Raw genomic sequence first — 23,305 nt, forward strand, 5'->3', positions numbered from 1 at the left:
GTTATCCTGTAATACTGAACCAATCTTACACGTTCACCCCCTATGTAGACAAAGTGGATACTCACTGCAGGCCCCTGTGGCTGAGGAGGCATGCCTGGTCGGACTCCCAGAAGGCCTAACGGGCCTGGGGGACCGTGAGGATAGCCTCCATCAGGCATTCGGCGGCGATCATCCCAATGGTGTTGTTCTTCCTCCATTCTTCTCCAGTACATGTCCTCTTCGTAACGTCTGAAAATACAGAATAATGCTACAAGCCTGAGAGAAATACACCCCAATAACTTACATCAATAATGACAAAAAGCACAATTAAAAAAAACCTTCCCAAATCAGCCTACCTAATGCCTTTTTTCCACTACTGTATCTAATGTCCTTCATTTGCTTTCATCTATAAGTAAGGAGGCAAATATAAGTGAAGAGGTGAGAAAACAAAGAGAAAAGCAACACAAAATTTCATAGCCTGATGTCAAAGTTGAGGGAGCAAACACCAGAAACCTCAGAGTTCCTTCCAATCTCTCCCTCTTTAAGGGGAAGATGGTAAACTTAAATGCCTACCTCAAATGGCCAGACCAGTAACATGTGTGAAAGACTGGAAGCACACATTCAAGAATTTTCTCTCTCCTATTTTCTCCTTAGAATCTCTTTTATTAATGTTTATTTATTTATTTATTTTTAAGAGAGAGAGAGAGAGAGAGAGAGAGAGAGAGAGAGAGAGAGAGCGCACGAATGGGAGAGGGACGGAGAGAGAGGGAAACACAGAATCTGAAGCAGCCTCCAGGCTCTGAGCTGTCAGCATGGAGACCAATGCGAGGCTCGAACTCAAGAACTGTGAGATCATGACCTCAGCCGAAGTCGGATGCTTACCTACTGAGCCACCCAGGCGCCCCTGGAGAGAATCTCCTAAGACTATTTTTAATCTCCCCATTTATGATACAGGCAGAGACAAAGACATCTGTACACTATGAGGAAAAACAACAGTGCAAGACAGTGATAAATGGCAACTCACATTCTGTCTCATTTTGGGGGATATATTAACAGTGGAGAGGACTACGGTAAAGTAGAAAGCACATGTTCTGGCTAGACAGAACAGCTGCCACCCAGCCTCTATTAATTATTGCTATAAGGGAATAAAGATTGCAATCCCCAAATCATCAAGATTTTATTAACAGCTTTCAGTATCTTTAATGTTGGTTCAGATTAAAAATACCATGTATACCAAATAAAACACCCATGGGCTGAACTTGGGACTGCAGGCAGCTAGTGTATAACCTCTGCTTTAATGGTCCTCTTCAGAATCTAACTTCTTTTTTATTATCTCACTTTCTCCCAGTTCTCTCTTCACTTTTAGCTTTATACTATGATATCAATAACTCCCAAGGGAAATCATGTCTCTAAAGTAAATTTTGAGAGGCAACTGGGTGGCTCAGTTGGTTAAGCAACCAACTCTGGCTCAGGTCATGATCTCACAGTTTTGTGAGTTTGAGTCCCACATTGGACTCTATGCTTGTCAGCGCACAGCCTCTATTCTTCTTACTCTCTACCTCTCCCCAGTTCTCTCTCACAAAAATAAACAAACATTAAAAAAAAAAAAAAAAGAAAATTCTGATAGCAATAAGGTTTTGGTAGATAAATTTATTTAATATGAAACATTAAGAAAGAAGTATGCTTCTCAAGTAGCTCTGCAAAAATTACCAATTTCCTCAGGTGGGGAATAAGCTGTGCTTTTTAGGTCATCTGACTTAGAAGTATAGAAACATACTTCTCTATTATTTAGGTCTTGGAAGAAAAATGAATCACAACAAGCTGAAGGCTCTGGAAAACCACGTACATACCAATTTTGAATAGTTTTTTGTTATTGCTGAAGAGAAACATTTAAGTTATATAAGGGCAGGGATTTTTTATCCACTGTTTACCAATCCATACTCAGTGCCTAACACACTATGTGCAATTTCCTAGCATATCGTAGGTGCTTAATAAATATTTATACGCAAAGGAGGAAAAGCTGCGTAATCTAAGTACAAAGAATTTCTTTTTTTTTTTTTTTAACGTTTATTTTTATTTTTGAGACAGAGAGAGACAGAGCATGAATGGGGGAGGGTCAGAGAGAGGGAGACACAGAATCCGAAACAGGCTCCAGGCTCCGAGCTGTCAGCACAGAGCCCGACGCGGGGCTTGAACTCACGGACCGTGAGATCATGACCTGAGCCGAAGTCGGCCGCTCAACCGACTGAGCCACCCAGGCGCCCCACAAAGAATTTCTAATACATTACAAAGGCAGATTATTCATTAAAAAATGAGAATGATATATTTAAATATATTTAAAAGCCTGGGTGGCTCAGTTGGTTAAGCCTCTGACTTAAGCTCAGGTCATGATCTCACAGTTCATGGAGTTCGAGCCCCCGGTCGGGCTCTATGCTGACAGCTCAGAGCCTGGAGCCTACTTCGGATTCAGAGTCTCCCTCTCTCTCTGCCCCTTCCCTGCTCGCACATGCTCACGCTCTCTCTCTCAAAAAATAAACATTAAAAAAAAACAACAACACTTTTTTAAAATAAAAACTAAAAACACATAACAGCAAAAACTAAAGGTCACATGCTAATAATAGGCTATTACAATATAGTAATCTATAGAAATCAACAACAGGTAAATAAAAAAATAAAAAGTGAATAGGTAATTACCACAGAAAAAATACAAGTCCTCGAACAGGAAATAAAATTCAATTTGTGGGGTGCCTGGGTGGCTCAGTTGGTTAAGAGTCCGACTTCAGCTCAGGTCATGATCTCAAGGTTCATGAATTCGGGCCCCACTGTCGGGCTCTGTGCTGACAGGAGTCTGTTTTGGATTCTGTTTCCCTCTCTCTCTGCCTCTACCCCGGCCCCGCTTGTGCTCAGTCTCTCACTCTCTCAAAAATTAACAAACATTAAAAAAAATTTTTTTTAATTCAATTTGTGAAATAACAAGTGTTGGCAAGGATGTAGAGAAAGGATGTAGAGAAAAGGAAACCCCTGTATACTGTTGGTGGGAATGTAAATTGGTATAGCCACTGTGGAAAAGGTATGCAGGTTCCTCAAAAAGTTAAAACAGAAATACCTTATGATCCAATAATGCCACTACTTGGTATCTACCCAAAGAAAATAAAAACACTAATTTGAAAAGATAATGCATCCCTATGCTTATTGCAGCATTATTTTTAACAGCCAAGATATGGAATCAACCTACGTGTCCACTGATACACAAATAGGTAAGGGAGGTTTGGCACACACATGCAAAATATTATGCAGCCATAAAAAAGGATAAGATAGTGCTATTGCAACATGGATGGATCTAGAAGGTATTATACTAAGTGAAAAGTCAGACTGAAAAAGACAAAATACCCTACGATTTCACTCATGTGGAATCTAAATAAAGACAAATGAAAAAACAAACAAAAAGCTAATTCAGACGTATAAATATAGAGAACTGATTTTTGCCAGAGGGGAAGGGAATGGGGAAATAGGCAAAATGGGTATAGGGAAGTGGGAGATACAGGCTTCCAGTTATGAAATGAGTTAAGTCACAGGAATAAAAGGCATAGCTTAAACCACTGGAATTATACTACTCAGTATAGGCAAAAGGTACAGGTCTCCTTCAAACAAGTATTTCTGTTTCTGGGATTTTATTATTAGCAACCAATCATGTTTTATGCAATAATACAACCTCAAAGATTGTCAATGTAATGATTAAAGACACAATGGAAACAATGTAAATATCTAACAACATGAGAAAAGTTATAAAGAAAATTACACATCTATATGAGAATACTATGCTGCCCCGAAAATAAAGATATAGCTTCATTTTTTAAAAAGTTGACATATAAATGAAAAAAGTAGGTTATAAAAGTGATACATTGTGGTTCTGTTCCTGTTTTCCGAAATTGTATTTTAAAACTTGTACACAAAAACTCCTAGCAACAGTATTCATGATAGCCCCAAAGCAGAAACAACACAAATGTCTATCAATTGATAAATGTTACACCTCCATATAATGGAATATTATTCAGCCATGAAAGGAACAAAGTACTGACACATGCTATAACATGGATGAACCTTGAAAACATTGTGCTAACCAAAAGTAGGCAGAAAAAACAGTCCACATATCGTATGATTCCATTTATATGAAATCTCCAGAGTAAGTCTATAGACAAAGTATATTGTGGTTGCCTGGGGGTAAAGGCTGGAATTCCGGGGAAAATAGGGAGTGACTGCTAATGGGTTTTGTGGTTTCTTTTGGGGGTGATAAAAATGTCCTAAAATTGATTGTGGTGATGGTTGCACAACTCTGTGAACATTACTTAAAAAACACTGAATTGTACTATTTAATTTTTTCGAGTAAGCTCTACACCCAATGTGCGGCTTGACCTCATGACCCCAAAATCAAGAGTCACATGCTCTACTAACTAACTGAGCCAGCCAGGCGCCCCTGAACTGCATTATTTAAAGATATGTCAGTTATACTAATAAAACCAAACATTTATATATCTCCAGAAGATGAATTTTCTCCTTTCTCCTTCCCTGTAGCCTCTAAAGCTTTTTAAATAGAAATTTCTTTGAAACAAACAAACCCACACTTTATTTATGTCTAGAATCTACCAAATCTTATACTCAGGATATTTTTATTATGTAACCAAATGTTGTTTTGTTTTAAACAGAGACCATTTACTTATAATATTAAATATAATAATTAAACTTATAATATTACTTATAATATTAAACTACTTTGGGGCACCTGGTTGGCTCAATCAGTAAAGCATGTGACTCTTGATTGTGGGGTTGTGAGTTTAAACTCCATGCTGGGTGTAGAGTTTATTTTAAAAAAGAAATCTATAAATATATATATATAATATTAAACTATTTCTTCACATATTTAATATATATAAGGTACCACTTACCACATAATTCCTAATACCAAGGCCACGGTCAAATACTAGAATAGTCAATAAGTTAATTTTAATGCATTTCTTTCCTAGACCTAGGATCTTCCTGAAAAGTGAAAATTAAAAGTGCATTAAACAAATCTGGATTGCTTTGAATGGGAGTCACATACTCAGAATAGCTGTTTTTTAGAAAGGCTGAACCACTCACTATCATGTTACTAGAAGTTAAAGATATTACCTCATTTCCATTCTCCAACGTTCTTCTTCTTCTCGTCTTCGCCAATACTCCTCTTTCTGCATTTGCTTCCTCATTTTCTCTTCTTGAATCTTCCTGGCTCGAATACTGGGCTTTACTTCTACTTGTAAATCTGGATTTACTTTTTTCTGTTAAAAAAGACATTTAAAAAATTAGCAGCCCCTCTAACAATCTACACATATTATTGAATCATACAATCATACATATTCTTTCATCATAGAGGCTTTCAGTTTCAAATTTCCTATTATAAGAGTAAGATCAGTAAATAAGTTGTATTAAAGATTCAGAATACATTAATAAACATTCGTTTTCCCCTCCCACACCCCCAAATTCTTACTTGTCCAAACTTATGACGACATACTTCTTATATAAAAAGTACATAACTTAGTGCTAACCAACTGAAGAAATCTTTAGGGAACTAATGGCTATTTAATTTTCCCTTACTTGTTTGTGAGTAGATGATTCTAAACGTTTGAGTGTTGGGGTTAGAAAAACAACTATTTTAATTTTCACCACCTCTGTGTTTAGAAGGGAAAACATGAATCTAGTGCATCAGTCTAGCCTAATTAAAAACTTTAGGGGGCGCCTCGGTGGCTCAATCAGTTGAACATCTGACTTTGACTCAGGTCATGATCTCACAGTTCGGTTGATGAGTTCGAGCCTGCATCATGCTTGCTACTGTCAGCTTGGAGCCCGCTTTGGATCCTCTGATCCCTTCTCTGTCTGCCCCTCACCTACCTATGCTCTCTCTCAAAAATAAATAAAAATATTAAGCAAAACTTTAAATAGATGATTTGTATTTAACTTAACACTTAACAAGTTTTCAATGCAGAATTTCTCATCTCAAAATTCATCTTAATGAGAATTCTACCAAGACAGAGAAGGTAAATGAAGACCTGATACTTCTTTCAAAACACTTTATGTGAAGCAATTATCTGTATTTACATATTACTGGATCCAAGCAACGTTACAAGTCACTCAAAGTGATGAAATATGGTTATACTGTTCTTACCTAAGTATAACAAACTAATCAGTAAAAACAAACATCTGAATCTAACTGAGACATGACATGCTGTTAAAATCGAAGTTCACAAACTGTGTGCATTATGTTTAGATGCTTTGTTTTCCACATAGAATGTTCCAAGCTGTGTTTAAAAAAAAAAAAAGTTGAAATCTTACTCACTTTATATTGAAGTCTGTGTCTTCGCCCTTTTAAGTGCATCTCCTTAGCATTGGGATCATTAAAACTGCACTCACATAATTTACAATGGAATCGGATTACTTTTCCTTCATCATTTCGTACCTTGACACAGGGAGAAAAAAAAAACAACAAAAACCCAAGAATCATAACAGGTATGCTACAGTTGAAGATTTCATTCACGAACCTTCACAGATTCTGTGATAAGAAAATGTTGTAAACAATTAAGAGTTTGAAGTAGGGGAAAAATAAGAGACAACGTCTATAATTTTTTGAAAGGATAACCTATAGAAATGAATTGTTAAAATTCTTAACTGTAAGATGCAAGATGTGTTAGCATGTATTTGCTTTTGATATTAACTTTAATTTCAGCACTTTTATCCATGTGCAAACATTTAGATTTAAATGCAATTGGCTAGGGGTGCCTGGGTGGCTCAGTCAGTTAAGCGTCCAACTCTGATTTCAGCTCAGGTCATGCTCACAGTTGTGAGTGAGATCAAGCCCTGCCTTGGGCTCTGCACTGGGCATGGAGTCTGATTATGACTCCCTCCCTTCCTCCCCCACTTGCACTTTCTCTCTCTCATGAAAATAATGAGTAAATTTAAAAAAGGAAAAAAGTGTCATTGGATAATATTTCTCTAAGGTGTCCTGGCATGTATATTTCTTTAGATAACCAAATCTTACTCTCTTAAGATCTGTACTTTTAAAATTGTGATCTACTTATAAACTACACATTCCAGTTTTCTATCTGGTGAACAAAGAAGACAACAGAATACGTAATTTTTTTTGATGGGAGAAAAAAAAATGAACAAATATTTACCAAAAACCTACAACATGCTAGGCACTATTCTAGGTACTTTATTTAATCTTCACAACTTTGGAAATATCCAAGTTTTACTGATGTGGACACTGAAGCTCAGAGAACTTACATATGTTCTACAACACAGTGAAAGTAAAGAGTAGTGACCACTCTATGTTGGGCCTTTTGCTAACAGCAAATATTTATTAGACCCTCTGACTTTCCCTCTTTCCTCAATTTCCTGAGTTTAGCTATAAAACCGGAAGCTTTCTTACCAGCTTGAGAAACCAAATAAACACGCTCTGTTAAATCAGCACCTTTAATTTTACACGTGAAACTACGTGACTGTTCAAAAAGAAATACTGGCTCTCTCTGTCAATATCTTCACTGCTCACAATTTTTTTTTTTTACTCTTATTTGCAGGACACTTGGAAGGATACAAGAATGCCTACCAAACAAATGGAACGTTACCTTCTATCACAGTGATGGTGTTGGAAGGGAAAGAGAGAAGTTAAAAAAATCATGGTATCACTTAGGCAAGCTTCAAGGGCATGTTTTTTAAAAACCTTTAACAACAATACCTACCATATTATATTCCTTAATCAGTAACCTAAATCTAATTTTAGACTTAAAGCATGCCTGCAACAAAGTGACACACTTCTCTCCTATATCTAATCTCACAGGAACGGTATTCTCAAATCAATACCTCTTCCACATAGTCATGCCCTACTGGCTGCACATCGCTCTGCAAAGCAGCAAGAGATGCAGGTGTGACTGGTTCTGACACGGTGTCCGGCTTTACTTCTGGAATCTGTACAGAGGTGACAGGAGTGCTTTTAACACATTCAGTTCCTTTTAAGTCTTCTGTTTTATTTCCTGTTGATTGCAACTTATTCCCACCTGGAAGAACATAAAAGAATTACAGTAATTTTAACTTTCTTTTTGTGTAAATGTATAATCTGATACAGGAAAAATTTCAGATAAAGTTCTTATTTTTTCTACCGATAGTCAAACTCCTGGTGACATCCATCAGAATTTTGAAGAACATATAAACCATTTGGCCTTTTTATCCTATTAATGAAATAAATACACGTCTGGATTTTGCCCTTCTCCACCACCCAAGGATCCTCTCCATCCCCACCAGGACTCTACTAACATCAAGTACCTAAAAGCGAACAGCAAGTACCTAAAAAGGTAGGGTCTAAACCTAATTCACGTTTGTAACCCCAGTTCCCTCCCAACTGGGTAATGCCCTAAGTTCTGGTGATATAAGAGTAAGACTGTGTAGCTGCCTTTGAGGTGCCAACAATTTAAGAGAAGATACAAATAATTACAATACAATGTGGTAACTGCTATAGTAAGTAGAAATACATTATGGGAATGCTTAAAAAAAAAAAAGCCACTCCCCTCTAACATGATTCAGTTAGGAAAGGCTTCACCAAGGGTGTGTCCCTTGAGCTGGGCTTTGAAAGAAGAGTAACAAGCATGAACTTGGCCAGGTAGAAAGAAGAGAATGATGTTTAAATAGAACACCACGTACAACAACACAAAGTTTAAAAGACTATGGTAAACTCAAGGAAGACATCAGCATCAATTACTAGACAGACAGCGGTGATGACCTATGAGGCAGGGGTCAGATTGTGAAGACTGTGGGATGACATAAATAAGGAATATAACTTTTTCTGATATGCCAGGTCAGTGAAAATTTTTAAGCAGGAAACTAACACAACTTGACACATATTTTAACAAAATAACTTTGACAAGCATTGGAGACTGGACGCAATCAGAGACAAAGCTCTGAAGAATAGACTTTGAAGGCCTAAAAACAAGGCAGTAGCTATGAAGAAAAACTGACATTTTTTGTAGAGATACTGTGGTGACAGAAATAAAAGAACTATGTACACAACTGAAGGAGGCAATAAACAAGCGGAAATAACGTGAGTGAAGTTTTCCATGTGAAAAAAGCAGCAAACTGAACAGATTATTTCATGGTATTCTTGTGACAGAATGAGACACTGGTTGGCCATAGAGAGCCACACAGATAATGACCAGGTAATTCCTACAAATAGCTCTAAAAGGTGGGAGTTTTGAGTTTGCCCAAAAGATTTCAAAGTTCCTGTACAATGGAGTGAATGAGACAACTTGAGAACACTGGGTGACTAGAGAGGAGAGCCAGAATCACAATCTTAGGAGCACCGCCATTTAATGAACTTGAAGGCAGGAGAACCGATAGAGACACCTGAGAAAGAGGTGGGTGGACATAGGAGAGACTTTAACGCTCTAAGATATAGCAGTCAACTGAGCAAATATTACACAGGTCAACAAGTTGAGACCGAAAACTAGCCACTAGATTTGGCAATTAGGTCTTTAGTGACTTCTGAAAGTGGTTTTAGAAGAATAGAGTGGAAACACTAAAACAGACTAAGGACTAGAAAAAAAGCATAGAAGTAGAGAAAGTAAGAATTAGGTTGCAGCTTGAGAAGATTATAGTAATAAGACAATATATATATATTTTTAAGACTACAGAAGACACAGGGAAACCTGTATGACTATAAGGAAGAAACCATTAGAAGATTGAGGATTGCTTAAAAATTCAAGAGAAAAGAACAGGTATGTGATTAAAGAAGGTCCCAGAGAAGAAAGGAGGAGATGGATACAAGAGCGTAAAGCAGATGGGTTAGTTCTGGAATGGAGAAGAAACATCACTTTGACAGAGTTAGGAGGAACACAGAGAATCTTCAGTACTTGCCAACAAAGTTTATTTTGGGTGTAGAGGTTTTCTTGGCAGCCATATTTGTAGGCACTGCTGATACTTTAGTGTTGGATGTGCTATTAAGAGACGAGTTTCCTGTAGTTGTAAGACCTTTCACTGAAGAAGTTGCAATTGATGAAGTATTCACAGTACAATTGCTTGCTGCAATGCTTGAGGGAGAGGCAGTTGGTTTTGAAGCAGACACAGCTGTTGAAGAAGTAGCTTGGCTAACAACGTTTGGTTCTGTTGAAGGAATGGGTTTACCAAGTTTTGTGTGTAATTTAACCACCTACAAAATAAAAGCACATTTATTTGTCAGGAAACTCAAAAAGTGTAGATTTTTGAGTTTGTCTAAAAGATTTTATACAATGAAAATCTGAACTATATTTTCGTATTTTTATACACAAAACTCATCACTTTCAAAACAAATCTCTGTGATGCAGATTTCGATACATATTCCATCTAGCACTAGGTGAGGAAACCAAGGCAGAGGAAGATGAAATCAACTTGGCTACATGCACACCAACCTAGATTTAAGTATGACAAGAGGAGGCAAATAATCATACAACAAATTTCCAATTGGCAGAATAAATGATCGAGTTCAATTTAAAGAAAAAAGGTCTACAGTCTTTCTCTCGTTAAGCAATGAGTATCTGATATTACTTTTATATATATTAACATATAAACAAGGCATGTAATCCACTCAGTTTTTAAGTTTTGAAGTCACCTATAAACCCTCCATTGAAAAAGTAAAAGAAAAGAGAGTAAGACATAAGGGTGTGTGGGGAAAAAACACCTACTTTCTGATGCTTAGCACCACGAATGTGGGCAGCATATGCATCTGCTCCTGTACAAGACACATCGCAGAGCTCACAACGTAGCTGATTTTGAGTCCCACGAGTAGAGTTGTTGCTGCTGCTGGTATTTTGTGAGGCTTTCAATGCGGCTTCTTTTTTTTTATGTTTCTGTCCTTCTAAATGTTCTTTATAAGTCTGTTTCAAACAAAAAGGATAAATTTTGCTTTGCTAATTTTCTATCTATAACCATTTAAAATATTCAATTCTCAAATCTCTAATACTCATTTAAGAATGAGTACTAAACAACTGTAAAAGCAATTACAGCATGTGGGATTCCGTATCTATTTATCTATCTGTATTTATCTGTGGTTCTCTGCACTTTGTTTACCAAGAATACATTTATCTAACACTGATTTACAAAGGCCTTTCATACTTAGCCACATTATCAATAGAAGGTACATCACTTTCAGTTTTAAGAATCTGCATCTTTTACTGCTTATGTATAATCATGGACAGAGTGATCGTTCCACAAATTATTTTCATTATAGAATTAAGATGGGGGGGCTGTATCTACATCATGAAAAAAAAATTATGGAACGGTAACAAGACTCTTTACAAACAGGTATGTCTATTTATAAAACTGACTTTTCTACTTAGAATGCATTTTCACATAGAATCCATGCCATCCCGAACAAAAGCCTATTTAAAATAGGTAACAGCCAAAATTGTATATATTTGCAAGGAAAAAGTTATTGTAATTCTAACCAACAAAATAGTGAAATTGTGTATAAAAAATTGTCTGGAATCAGATGATCAAAGAAGGCAGATTTGTGAAGAAGGCAGAAGTGAAGAGGCTACTAAGGACTACTGTTTGCTTTGTCTTGAGTGGGGCCAAAAGTTCCTCTTTCATGTTTTATTTTTAAAATTGTTTTTAAGACAGATGTATAAGTAGCAAAAAATTGTATTTTCATCATAGAATCACAGAGGTGGATGGGACTTTAAAGATAACCTAAAACAGTGATTTTCTAGTTTTTAAAAAAGAGAATCCTTTCTCCAAGTGAAATCTTATACAGAAGTAGAGAAAGTTGTTCTGTTTTTGAAACAGAAGAGGGAGACCTAAGACCCAGCCATTTGATTCTTCTCGTTATCTGCAGTGGCCTGAACTGGCTCCATGAAGCACTCTGAGGCTCAATTATTTAGGGCACGTCCTTATCACAGAAGTGAGGAAACAAAAGCCCAAAGAAGTAAAGGCCTTCAACTTGCCCAAAGCCACACAATGGTGGAGCCAGGACTGGGAACCATGGCCCCTTAAATCTGAACCCACTTATTCTCCCTCCTTATGTCTACACCTAGACTCTAACTTACAATATCAGTGATATTTTTCCCTAAGGCTCATCAGCCCCTTAAGGCACTGCCCTCTGACCTGCTTGGCCTGTTCTTTCAGAACAATCTAGACAATGGTCAGCCTTATATATACTCATTAAAATGCTGCTTTTCACCTGTCATCCTACAGCTATGTTCTATCCTTTTATATGTACATCACATATTCAAAACATCTCTTAGGCCACTCATAGCATCATCTCCTCTAAACAGCCATCGTGGAGTAGGATATCCTCCTTCCATGTTTAATCCTGGGCCAACACCAACATTCCCACCTGTTCCCTCTCCCCTAGCCATGTAATCACAATGAAACTGTTTCCTATCACACTCAAAATAGAGAGAAAAAAGGTTTTACATAACTAGTCACATATATTAAATATTCCACAATTATTTCCTAATTTGGTGTAACACAGGAAATACTGACAATTTAAAATAATCTTAAAAAATAGGTATTTAAAAGTAGAACTTATCTAGTATTAACAAGAATGTACACAGGTGGGGCAGGAGTGGAAAACAATGTAACTGAAAGAAACTACTACAGAGTCAAAGTTTGTTCCTTTCCAATAAGCCTTTTATCTGCCAAACTGCTTATCAAAATTTTATATAAAAACACACTCTTAAATATTAACAAGTTATGTTGGGATAAGAGTTGAACATACTAGATTTTATAAACACTCATGCCTAAATCACACATTTTAAACTGCAGCAATCAGGAAAAAAACAAAATGGGGGTTGGGGGGGGCATAAAGATTTTACTTTATGCTTTACTATACTTTACTTTATGCTTTACTTTATGCTTCTTTAGTTGATATTTCTGAAAAAGACACTTCCCCACATCTTTCTTGTTTCCAAAGTTCCTATTCCCTCATGGAAGATATTATATAGCAATAGTAATATTCTACAAAGCATATACAAAAATCAGTCTTATTAGAAATGTTACCCTGCAAACTACAGATTAGAAAAAAATTTATTTTAAGAATTTTTAAAATTCAGAAAGACAATTTTCTTCTGCTATTTATATGCTCCAAAAAAGTAGCACACTTGACAAAGTCCTCTCATCTTTAATGCAAGTATGTAAAGCTGAATTCTCTCTATGGTCATCCTTTTTCAGGTGTAAAATTCTATCCATACACTCAAAATGGACCTCAAAGAAAAGCTAAGGAAATCAAGAGCCAACTGTGTTAAGCAAGCTGTGGATGCTAAAAGAGAAATAAAAATTCAATCTTACCCCCAGCCCCAATTAATCTGAGTGTAAGGCTTCTAAGTTAAATTTAAGTTTTACTTTAAAGAGCAAAGTATCTTTACGGAAAAAAGTACAATTTGCCCATTTTTCATTAACATTCATAATCATTTTTAAAATTTCTTCTTACTAGAATTCTTATGTGTCAGTACAAATACTTCCTTGAAAATGACTGTTTAGGAGAATACGTATGTGTTAGCTAAAAGCTAATAGGAAAGAAAATGTAAACCTTCTCTGTAAGCATAAGAGTTAGAATATCAACCATACTTAACTATCAAAAATACCCATTGAAGACTCATGGTAAAACATACAACGTTAAGTACCTGTGGTCCAGCACAGCTGATCTTACAAACATCACAATAGTGAATCTGGGGTGGTTTGGGAGGCTGTTTTGGTTTCAGTTGTTTATTTTGGAATGGTGCTTTTTTAGTAAAGGTGGTCCCTGTCCAGGCAGCTGTTGCAGCAGCAGCTGCTGCTGCGGCCGCCGCCTGCTTCTGTTGCTGCTGCTGCTGTTGGTAGTAGGAGGATGCAGCTGAATACACTGCTGCTTCATAACCTGAATAAGACGTACCTTACAAATAAAATCAAACAAAGATTATGTTAAATAATTACAAAAGGCCAAGTTAAATGTCATGAATTTAAATTCAATAAATTCCGCCAATATAGGTAGGTTTACGTGTGCATATTTACAAATATGTATCTCACAAAACCTGGAAAAATCTTTATCTTCCTTTTATAGAAGTCAATCAAGTTTTTAACTCAACACATGCCAGGCGTTACAGAGGCATAGAAAAAGTTTAAGATTTGGTTTTTGCCTTCAAAAACATATAGTTCAGTTGGTGGGCTACAACAGAGTGATAAAGTTACATGGTCACGGAATCTGTTAATATTTCTCCCAAAAGAATTCCTCTGAATACAATTTGGGAAGGGTTGAATTTGAGGAAGAGTCTGAACTAAGATACTAATAGGAAAAAAAGAAACTCATGAAAGTAAGATTTTTATATACTTGATGGCTAAGAGAATAGAAGAAATAAAAGAACAGAAAACACACCAAGATTTTGAAATCCACTGATTGACTGATGGGCTGTGCAACTGATAAAACCAAGTGGCTGACAGAAGCTGGTTTGGAGAAGTAAGGTGAATAAACCCTAGCAGAAGTTTGTGATATGGAACCAGAGTTTAGATGAATATACAGGACAACAGACGGAAGATTTTGGACTTAAGGACCAAATACACTGTTTTTCATCCTCCAAAAGAGACAAAAGCACTATATTTTCTGGTTGAACGTATGGATTCTATCCATGTCCATTGTTCAAAGTCTAATGAATAAGAACACGAAGCTTGTTACTGACATAAACATAATACATATACACGTTGTTTATGTTCAGTGATTTATAGACCTAAAAATCTATAAAAGTTTTAAATTTGACAAAGCTGCTGTATAAAATGACCTCAAAACTAGAAAACTTACCCCCTTTCTAAACTAAGATCTCTGGAAATTTGGTGGACTCCCTATTTACCCCATTACAGTAAGACTTCTTTTTTCTCTGAAGTGGAAATGAGTGGAAAAAGAGTCATGTAAGGCTCAAGAAAAAGATTCCTGGTTGCCAGGTGGCACAGAAGAACTACTTGAGGAAAACTGAACTTTTGATGTCTCAAATGCAGACTGCTTTATTGAAGAAAAAAAAAAAATAAGACTTTTGACCCACTAGCTCCAAGGCATCTACATGCAGGGAAGAAAACATTAATTAGAAAGGTGAGGATTTTAAGATGCATGGGAAATCAGAATCATGGCATCTGAAACTGGAAATATCTAGAAAAGAGACCAAATAACTTGCATGAAAAGGCTTCCTAGAGTTTTATTGTCAGGTTATTAAATTACATAAATGCTTCTAAAGATAGAAAGTGTAGTAGGGGTGCCTGGGTGGCTTTAGTCAGTTGAGCATCTGACTTCGGCTCAGGTCATGATCTCACAGCTTGTGAGTTTGAGCCCCCCGTCGGGCTCTGTGCTGACAGCTTGGAGCCTGGAGCCTTCTTCGGATTCTGTGTCTCCCTCTCTCTCTCTGCCCCTAACCCACTCACATTCTGTCTCTGTCAAAAATAAGTGAACATTAAAAAAAAAAGAAAGAAAGTGTAGTAAGAGAAGAAAACATCTAAAAATAAAAGTAGGGAGAAGTAGGTAGGTATATCAATACTAAGAATATGATCAGATAAAAAAAACAATTAGAAAACAACTGATGTAGGGGCGCATGGGCAGTTTCGTCAGTTAAGTGTGTGACTCTTGATTTCGGTTCAGGTCATGATCTCATAGTTCATGAGATCGAGCCCCGCGCCGGGCTTTGTGCTGACAGCTTGGAGCCTACTTGGGTCGGTCGCGCTCTCTCTCTCTCTCTCTCTCTCTCTCAAACATGCTCTCTCTCAGCTAACATGCTCTCTCTCTCTCTCCCTCAAACATTTTTTAAAAAGAAAGAAAAAAGAGAACTGATGTAAATGACCAAGGGAAAACCTATATAGATCAATAAACTCTTTTCTGGTCAGTTTTACCAATGTCCTTTGTTATTTAAAAATGGGATAGAAGAGGGGCACCTGGGTGGCTCAGTCGGTTAAGTGTCTGACATCAGCTCAGGTCATGATCTCACAGTTGGTGAGTTTGAGACTCACGTCGGGCTCTGTACTAACAGCTCAGAATCTGGAACCTACTTCAGATTCTGTATCTCACCCTCTCTCTACCCCTCCCCAGCTTGCTCTCTATCTCTCTCTCAAAAAATAAATAAAAAACAATAAAAGAATTTTTTAGGAATGTGATAGAAAAATATAATTAAGTTCACAGCCAAGTATCTTCAAAATAATAGTTTAAATATCACTCTTAAAATCCATTAAATTGTCTAGTTAAAGCTACCTTTAGATTAAAACTGGCTAGGACCATGATTTTTGTATGAATCTTTACAATAGATATTTTCTAAATAACTAGCTGTTATATACAGAAACTGTAAAAATGCCACTTAAATGTAACCTCATGAATTATGTATCATAAAGTAAAAAACAGGGTAACAGCAACAGCATACTACAATGCTGGATGACCAGGACTTGCAGTTTTTTGCTTTTTTTTTTTTTTAATTGAGAATCCACAGTATGACAGGCAGTTTTCCAGACACAGTGAAGTCTCAAAACAGGTGTGTTAAGGCAAGTATCTCCTTATTTGACGGATGAGAAAACTGAGGCTAAGAGATTGTGAAATACTTTAAACACTGAGTTATCTAAACCACAAAAATAACCAGGTTAAGCTTACTATTTACAAAATAATCTCCATCTGTACACATGTAGTCTAAAACTAATATAAGGCAAGCTTAACTATAGCTTACTACTTAATCTCCTATGAACACTTGCAAACAATCGTACATTTCTTGTAAAAGCACTGTAGAAAAACAAATATAAGGCTGCATCTTTAAGTAAAAGCTCAATTTTTGAGGGCTAAGACAGTTTCAATTAAAAAGTACTCTTATTTAAAATGCTTATCAAGGGGTGCCTGGGTGGCTCAGTCGGTTAAGACTCCGACTTCAGCTCAGGTCACGATCTCACAGTCTGTGAGTTCGAGCCCCGCATCCGGCTCTGTGCTGACAGCTCAGAGCCTGGATCCTGCTTCAGATTCTGTGTCTCCCTCTCTCTCTGCCTCTCCCCTGCTCATGCTCTGTCCCTCTCTGTCTCAAAAGTAAATAAAAACATTTAAAAAAATTAAAAAAAATAAAAAAATAAATAAATAAATAAAATAAAATGCTTATCAATTAGTAAGTTAAATAAGCTGAAATTTTAAGTGTAAGATATCACAAACAAAAACATACCACTTCAGTAGAAAACTCAGCATGCTACAAGTCACCATTTAGTACATACCAATATTCTAGAACTCATCTTAATGACACCAAAAAAATAGCTAACCTAAATTGTAGCTGATATAAAACTGCATATACAGAACTTAGACACCCTAATAATGACTCTTCTGGATGACAATTTCACACTGTGTATTACTGCATTTTTTTCAAGTGCATACCCTTCGACACAACAGGAATTTCTAGGAATTTATCTTAGGAAAACAACGGACAACTACACAAATCTTTTCATACAAGGATTATTTAACTCAATGTCATTCTTAGCTTTTCCCTAATACGAAACCAAGCATCCCAAGACACAAACTCTAAAATCTATATAGTACATCCATACAACAAAATATCACGCACCCCTTAAAAACTACGTACTTCTAAACGTAGATTTTGATTTCTAAATACTATATCAGAAATCACAGCTCCTTTGTGAAATAGCTGATTGTGAGACTCGGGCAGGAAATGCTTTAAGTGTATGTATCAGCAATATCTTACTGTGCCAAAAACGAAATAGGGGCTCAAAGAATAACGATGCCAAGTCCAAAAGGCTCAGGAGCTAGTTTGAAATGGATCCCATTGGCCAAATTTGGGAAAATGTGTGCCTCAAAAAGAAAAAAGAGAATAATGGATTATACTACAATGAATAAAAAAGAATGAGTCCACAGTAATACTAAAAAAGAAGGAATAGGGGACTCTTCCTTAGAGAAGAGTGCTAAGAATCAATGTAAAAGGATTTTACATCCACCATCATTGACCTTGATTCAGTTAAGAGATTTTCAAAGGATCTAACACCATAGAGTGAAGAGTAGTTGGGTAATAGGCCCATAGATTACTCGGTTACTTACAAAGTGAAAAAGGTATCCTTAAAATGGAGAGATCTGATAGTCATTATACCTGGCTGGCATCACCAACACAGAATTTATAACATTACTTATGTGCTCTTGATATGATGAGACACAAAAGTTCACTTAGGTAGTTTTATTGACTAAAAAGCTGTCATAATCTAAGCATAAAGAAAGAAAAATCCAGATTGTGGGATATTCTATAGGACAACTGGCCTGAACTCTTCAAAAATGTCAAGGTTATGAGAGACAAGATAAAAATAGGAGATTATTCTACATTAAAGAAAACTGAAACTAACAAGGTATAACAACCAAGTACAATCCATGCTCCTTGATTAGAATCTGAATTTAAAATGAAGCACATGGGTGCCTGGGTGGCTCAGTTGGTTAAATGTCCAACTTCGGTTCAGGTCATGATCTCATGACTTCTGAGTTTGAGACCTGCGTCAGACTCTGTGCTGACAGTTCAGAGCCAGGAGCTTGCTTCGGATACGGTGTCTCCCTCTCTCCCTCCCCCTCCCCACCCAAATAAATAAACATTAAAACATTAATGTTAATTAAAACATTAAAGAAAAAAAGAAAGAAAGAATAACTTAAAAAAAAAAAATGGGGAGCCTGGGTGGCTCAGTCAGTTAAGCACCTGACTCTTGGTTTCGGCTCAAGTCATGATCTCCTAGTTCTTGAGCTGGAAACCTGCATCAGGCTCTGGCTAACACCACATAACCTGCTTGGGATCCTCTGTCTCCTTCTCTCTGCCCCTCCCCTGCTTGTGCACATTCTCTCAAAATAAACAAACATTAAATAAATAAATAGATAAGTAAATAAAGCAATAAAACAAAGTGCAAACACACCAAACACCTAGAAAGCCCAGCCATAAAAGACACTTGAGAACAATTAAAGAAATTAGATAATATCCATATTCAATTTCGTTTTATGATATTTGCATTTGGTTATGTAAAAGAATGCCCTTATTCTTAGGAAATACATGCTGAAAAATTCTAGGCAAAGCACCAGGTCATCTGCAACTTGTAAATATGCTGCTGAACCATTTGAAAATGTGTTTTGATAAAGCAAATATGATAAAATATGAATTGATAAATCTAGTTAAATGGTATATAGTACACTTGTACTATTTTTTCAACTTTTCTGCAAAATTAAAATTTTCTAAAATAAAAAGTTGGGAAAAACAAATCAAAAGGATGATATATTTTAATTTAATGACATGAAAGAACATTCACAATGAGAAAAAAGCCAATTAACAAAATAATATGCATTAGACAAATTCCTTTTTATAAAAAAAAGGTATATACTGTATATGTATATTCCCATGAAGAAAAGACAGACATGCACCAAAATGTTAATGGCAGGAAGTATCTAGGAGTAGATGTCCAATGATTTAATTTTTTCTCCTTTTTTATCTATAGTTTCTAGTTTTAAATGTATTTACATGTATTATTCATGTAATATAGCAGTAAATAAAAACAATTAACTTCATCCTGTGTAAGATTTTTTCAAGCAACTGAGACAATGGAAGAGAGAAAAGAGAGGGAGGAGAACATGTAAGAGAGAAGCAACAATAGGAAAGAATACTATTGTACTCCTGATTTTGCTGAAGTTAATGTGGACATTTTAAAAATATGTGCCCAGGGGCACCTGGGTGGCTGGGTCAATTAAGTGTCCAACTCATGATTTCAGCTCAGGTCATGATCTCACAGTTTTGAGAGTGAGCCCTGCATTGGTCTCTGTGCTAGGCATGGAGCCTGCTTAAGATTCTCTCCACCCCCCCACTGCCCCTCCCCCACCACACACACACACCTTCTCTCTCAAAAAGAGAAAAACAAAACTTTAAAATGTGTCTAGTCAGATTCCACTGAAATAATTCCATACGCAGTTATAACTTATTAATCAGAGATAAAGAGAGGCAGAAAAGTTGTATCTTGGCAATCCTAGGAATCACAGACCTAGGAATAATAACATTTCCTCACTCCTAATTCATTTCTGCATGGTTGCCACAGTTAACTTAAAACCTGCTCCTACTGCTCCTGTTCTTAAGATTTCCTCTTTGGCACCCTTTTGGCCCATAAGACTATAACAGAGCCTACAAGGCTTTTCACAATGACATTTCTAGCCTCATATCTTGAGATTTACCTCGTGTATCCTGTATTCCACCCAGAAAAAAAAGGTTTTCCTAAATACTCCATGTCTGCCTAACTCACCATTATATCCCTAGCACCCAGCATAAGCATTTAATTTTGCATAGGGTAAGAGATTAAAAAAAAAAAACAAAAAAACAAAAAACTCTGAAAAAAATTTTTTTTTTTTAAATTCTGTAGTTAGTCTTCTAACACCAAGCTACAACAAAGTATCAAGAAGAACTAAAATTGCCCATATTGCTTTAAATCCTCCATGGAACAAGATGGGGGGTATTAAGAAATAAACTGCAGAACAAAACAAACCATACAGTAATGCAAGGTTACGGATCTACAAAAAAGCAACATGTCATTTTTTTTCCCCCAATACAAAAAGGTGGTTTTATTAAAGCACGGGGACAGGACCTGTGGGCAGAAAGAGCTGCCACAACATATGATTTTAATCACTGAAACAATGCAAAGTACCTCAGCTAGAAATGAGAAAAGCAGTGGACATAAGTAAGATTTTAGTGATTATATTTCTCTCACTATAATGATTACTTAAGGAAACACATACTTTCCTTAATAAGATAATAAAAAAAATATATGATTATTTAAGGAAAATAAAGCTACTCTGTCCTTCTAAGAGACATGTGTTACAGAACAATCTTATGGATGTTTACAAAAGCTACCTAATATTTTCAAGATTACTTATTCCTGATAATAAAGATAAAGAAACAGCTCCCTGACACAGCTGAAATAAATACAATTTGTCAGTGGTAGTCCCTGAATGTCAACCTTAAGTTTTCAAATTCATTTGGAAAAGTCAGGAAAAAAAAAAATAACCACGTAAAATACTAGGTGTTATTTTCTCTAACTGCAATGCTAGGCCCAGGACTCATGACTACCTTTCAAATGCCCAAAGAGCATTTTACATTGTTAAAATCTCCTAGCTTAAAAAAAATAAAAATAAAAAAAGAAACAAACAGTAACACTACCACCAACAAAAATACAACCTAGGGTACGGTCTATTTGTTACATTATGCACATATAACAACAACTATCAATTAATTCAATTCTGGCTACTGGGAGGAAGATCATTCCATAAAACAAGGTAGCTTCTAGTAACTTATTTGTTTACTCATTTAAACACAGCTTATCCATCTTACCAGAATAAGTAACTGCCGTGGTACTGTAAGTAGCACTCTGGGTATAAGATGGCACCACAGTAGCTGCAGCTGCTACTGGCTGTACGGTGGAAGATACAGGATAAATGGAGAAAGTAGTGGTAGCTGGACTTGGTGTGGCTGGTTTTATGGCTGTCACTTGTCGAGTCTGCTGGGCTTGTGTATACTGAGTTGCACCTTGGCTATAACCTGCTTTGGGGGCTAAAATGGGAAAGAGACATCAGAAAATTAGAAGGGTGTACCTTGATATTTTTTCTAATTTTCAAGGATATTGATAAACTAAGTATAAACATCAACTGTAAATTTGATGCTAGCAGCTTTTTCTTAGCACAAGGGTTGAAATTCTTACTACCAATTAAATAACACATCTATATAAATTCATCTAATATCCCATTCTCAGATGCTTTCTATATATTTCCAAAATGGCATTCTGTCCAAATTTACAACTAACTGAATAGCAGTACTACTTAAATAACGTTTTTAGAAAAGGTGTGTGTGTGTGTGTGTGTGTGTGTGTGTGTGTGTGTGTGTATTTAGGCTAGTCAGTCTAATTTGAGCATTATGCTTAATATTAGGAATAGCGAGCCTCAAATACGTATTTCAATTCACAATAAAAATTTCATTGTTTAATTACGTCAACTTGTTCAAATATACTTAATCACATTTTTATTAATTCATCCATAGTGAACTTCAGTCTAATTTCAACTCATAAGGTAACACTGACTTAAATCTTCAAATGTCCAATGGCTTGAGTGCAATTGTTCTCAAATGGCTAATATTCAGGTTTCTGCTGCCTTTGACCATGTTCAAAATATTTATTTTGCTTTAAGAATCTTAGGAACTTTATGTTTTAAGGTTTTTTTAAACCGCATGCTTTAGGAATCTTAGGAACCTTATTATTAAGCCCTAAATTAATAATTAATCATTTATTAACAACCATTAAGGCATACAAGTCTAATTCCTGATAAAGGCCCAAATATCAGAGGGCCAGTACCTTATGCTTAGTTTAGTAAAGGCACCTTAAATAAACAGCAGTTCAGTTTATAAAACTGTTATCTACATGTAGTATGAAACTTGATCCACACAACACACAGATCAGGACATTTTACAAAAGGAAATTAATGTCCAAGAGCTAAATGACTTACAAGTCACATAGTCAATATCAGACCCAAGACTAAACCAAGGCTCTTCTGACTCTTAAATACAATCTAACTTTGATAATTAACTAGGAAGTTCACTACAGATCAGTGTACTCACCAATCATTAGAGAACAAACTATAAGAAAAATCAGTCATAACTATAAAAATATTTGTATACCACTTTTAAGAGACTCATAAAAATCTGAGAACTAGAAGTACCCTAGAGAGATCTGGATCAACTACCTCACTTACTAATAGAACAGAGACGAAAAGAGGTAAAAATCACTACCCACATTAGTGGTAAAGTCAGTACTAGAGGCTAGTCCTACTTTTTCCTAATCCAAGGTTCTACCCACACTCTCACAGTCCTTCAAAAACAATTAAAATAAATGAACTGTTTAGTTTTCTGAACTCAGCTGTTTTTAAAACTTTTCAATTCAATCTCTATTAAAAAAATCCATCTTCAGGGTGCCTGGGTGACTCAGTTAAGTGTCCGACTCTCCATTTCAGCTCAGGCCATGAGGTCACAGTTCTTGAGATCTAGCCCTGTGTGGGGCTCTGCACTGACAGCACAGAGGCTGCTTGGGATTCTCTCTCTCCCTCCCTCTCTGCTGTTCCCCCCAGTTGCACTCTCTCTCTCAAAATAAATTTAAAAACTTAAAAAGGTGGGGGGGGCCTCAAAGGGTCTCCACTGGTTACACAAAGGCAGGCAGCAATATGTTCTGAGCATCTCTAGTGAAGATAAGAATGTGGCCAGAAATTATCACCATAACTCCTTTTGTATAGCTTATTTCACAGCAGGAA

General features: G+C 36.2%; 1 protein-coding gene across 4 annotated transcripts in view; it reads right to left on the minus strand.

The window, feature by feature from the left end:
* ZFR (zinc finger RNA binding protein) overlaps window positions 1–23,305 on the minus strand; it is an 83,787-nt gene that overhangs the window by 38,134 nt on the left and 22,348 nt on the right. For 3 of the 4 annotated variants that reach the window (XM_019450699.2, XM_019450698.2, XM_019450702.2), the window contains 8 exons: window positions 21,345–21,563; window positions 13,653–13,900; window positions 10,713–10,904; window positions 9,910–10,201; window positions 7,867–8,060; window positions 6,347–6,466; window positions 5,146–5,291; window positions 66–228 (listed from right to left, as the gene is read on the minus strand). In XM_019450699.2, coding sequence (XP_019306244.1) covers window positions 66–228; window positions 5,146–5,291; window positions 6,347–6,466; window positions 7,867–8,060; window positions 9,910–10,201; window positions 10,713–10,904; window positions 13,653–13,900; window positions 21,345–21,563 — 1,574 coding nt within the window. The remainder of the gene's footprint in view (window positions 1–65; window positions 229–5,145; window positions 5,292–6,346; window positions 6,467–7,866; window positions 8,061–9,909; window positions 10,202–10,712; window positions 10,905–13,652; window positions 13,901–21,344; window positions 21,564–23,305) is intronic. The other variant, XM_019450703.2, reaches the window with a different exon arrangement.

The sequence above is a fragment of the Panthera pardus genome, unplaced genomic scaffold (genome assembly GCF_024362965.1).
Source record: "Panthera pardus isolate Hobbes unplaced genomic scaffold, ASM2436296v1 HiC_scaffold_2, whole genome shotgun sequence".
Classification (NCBI taxonomy): domain Eukaryota; kingdom Metazoa; phylum Chordata; class Mammalia; order Carnivora; family Felidae; genus Panthera; species Panthera pardus.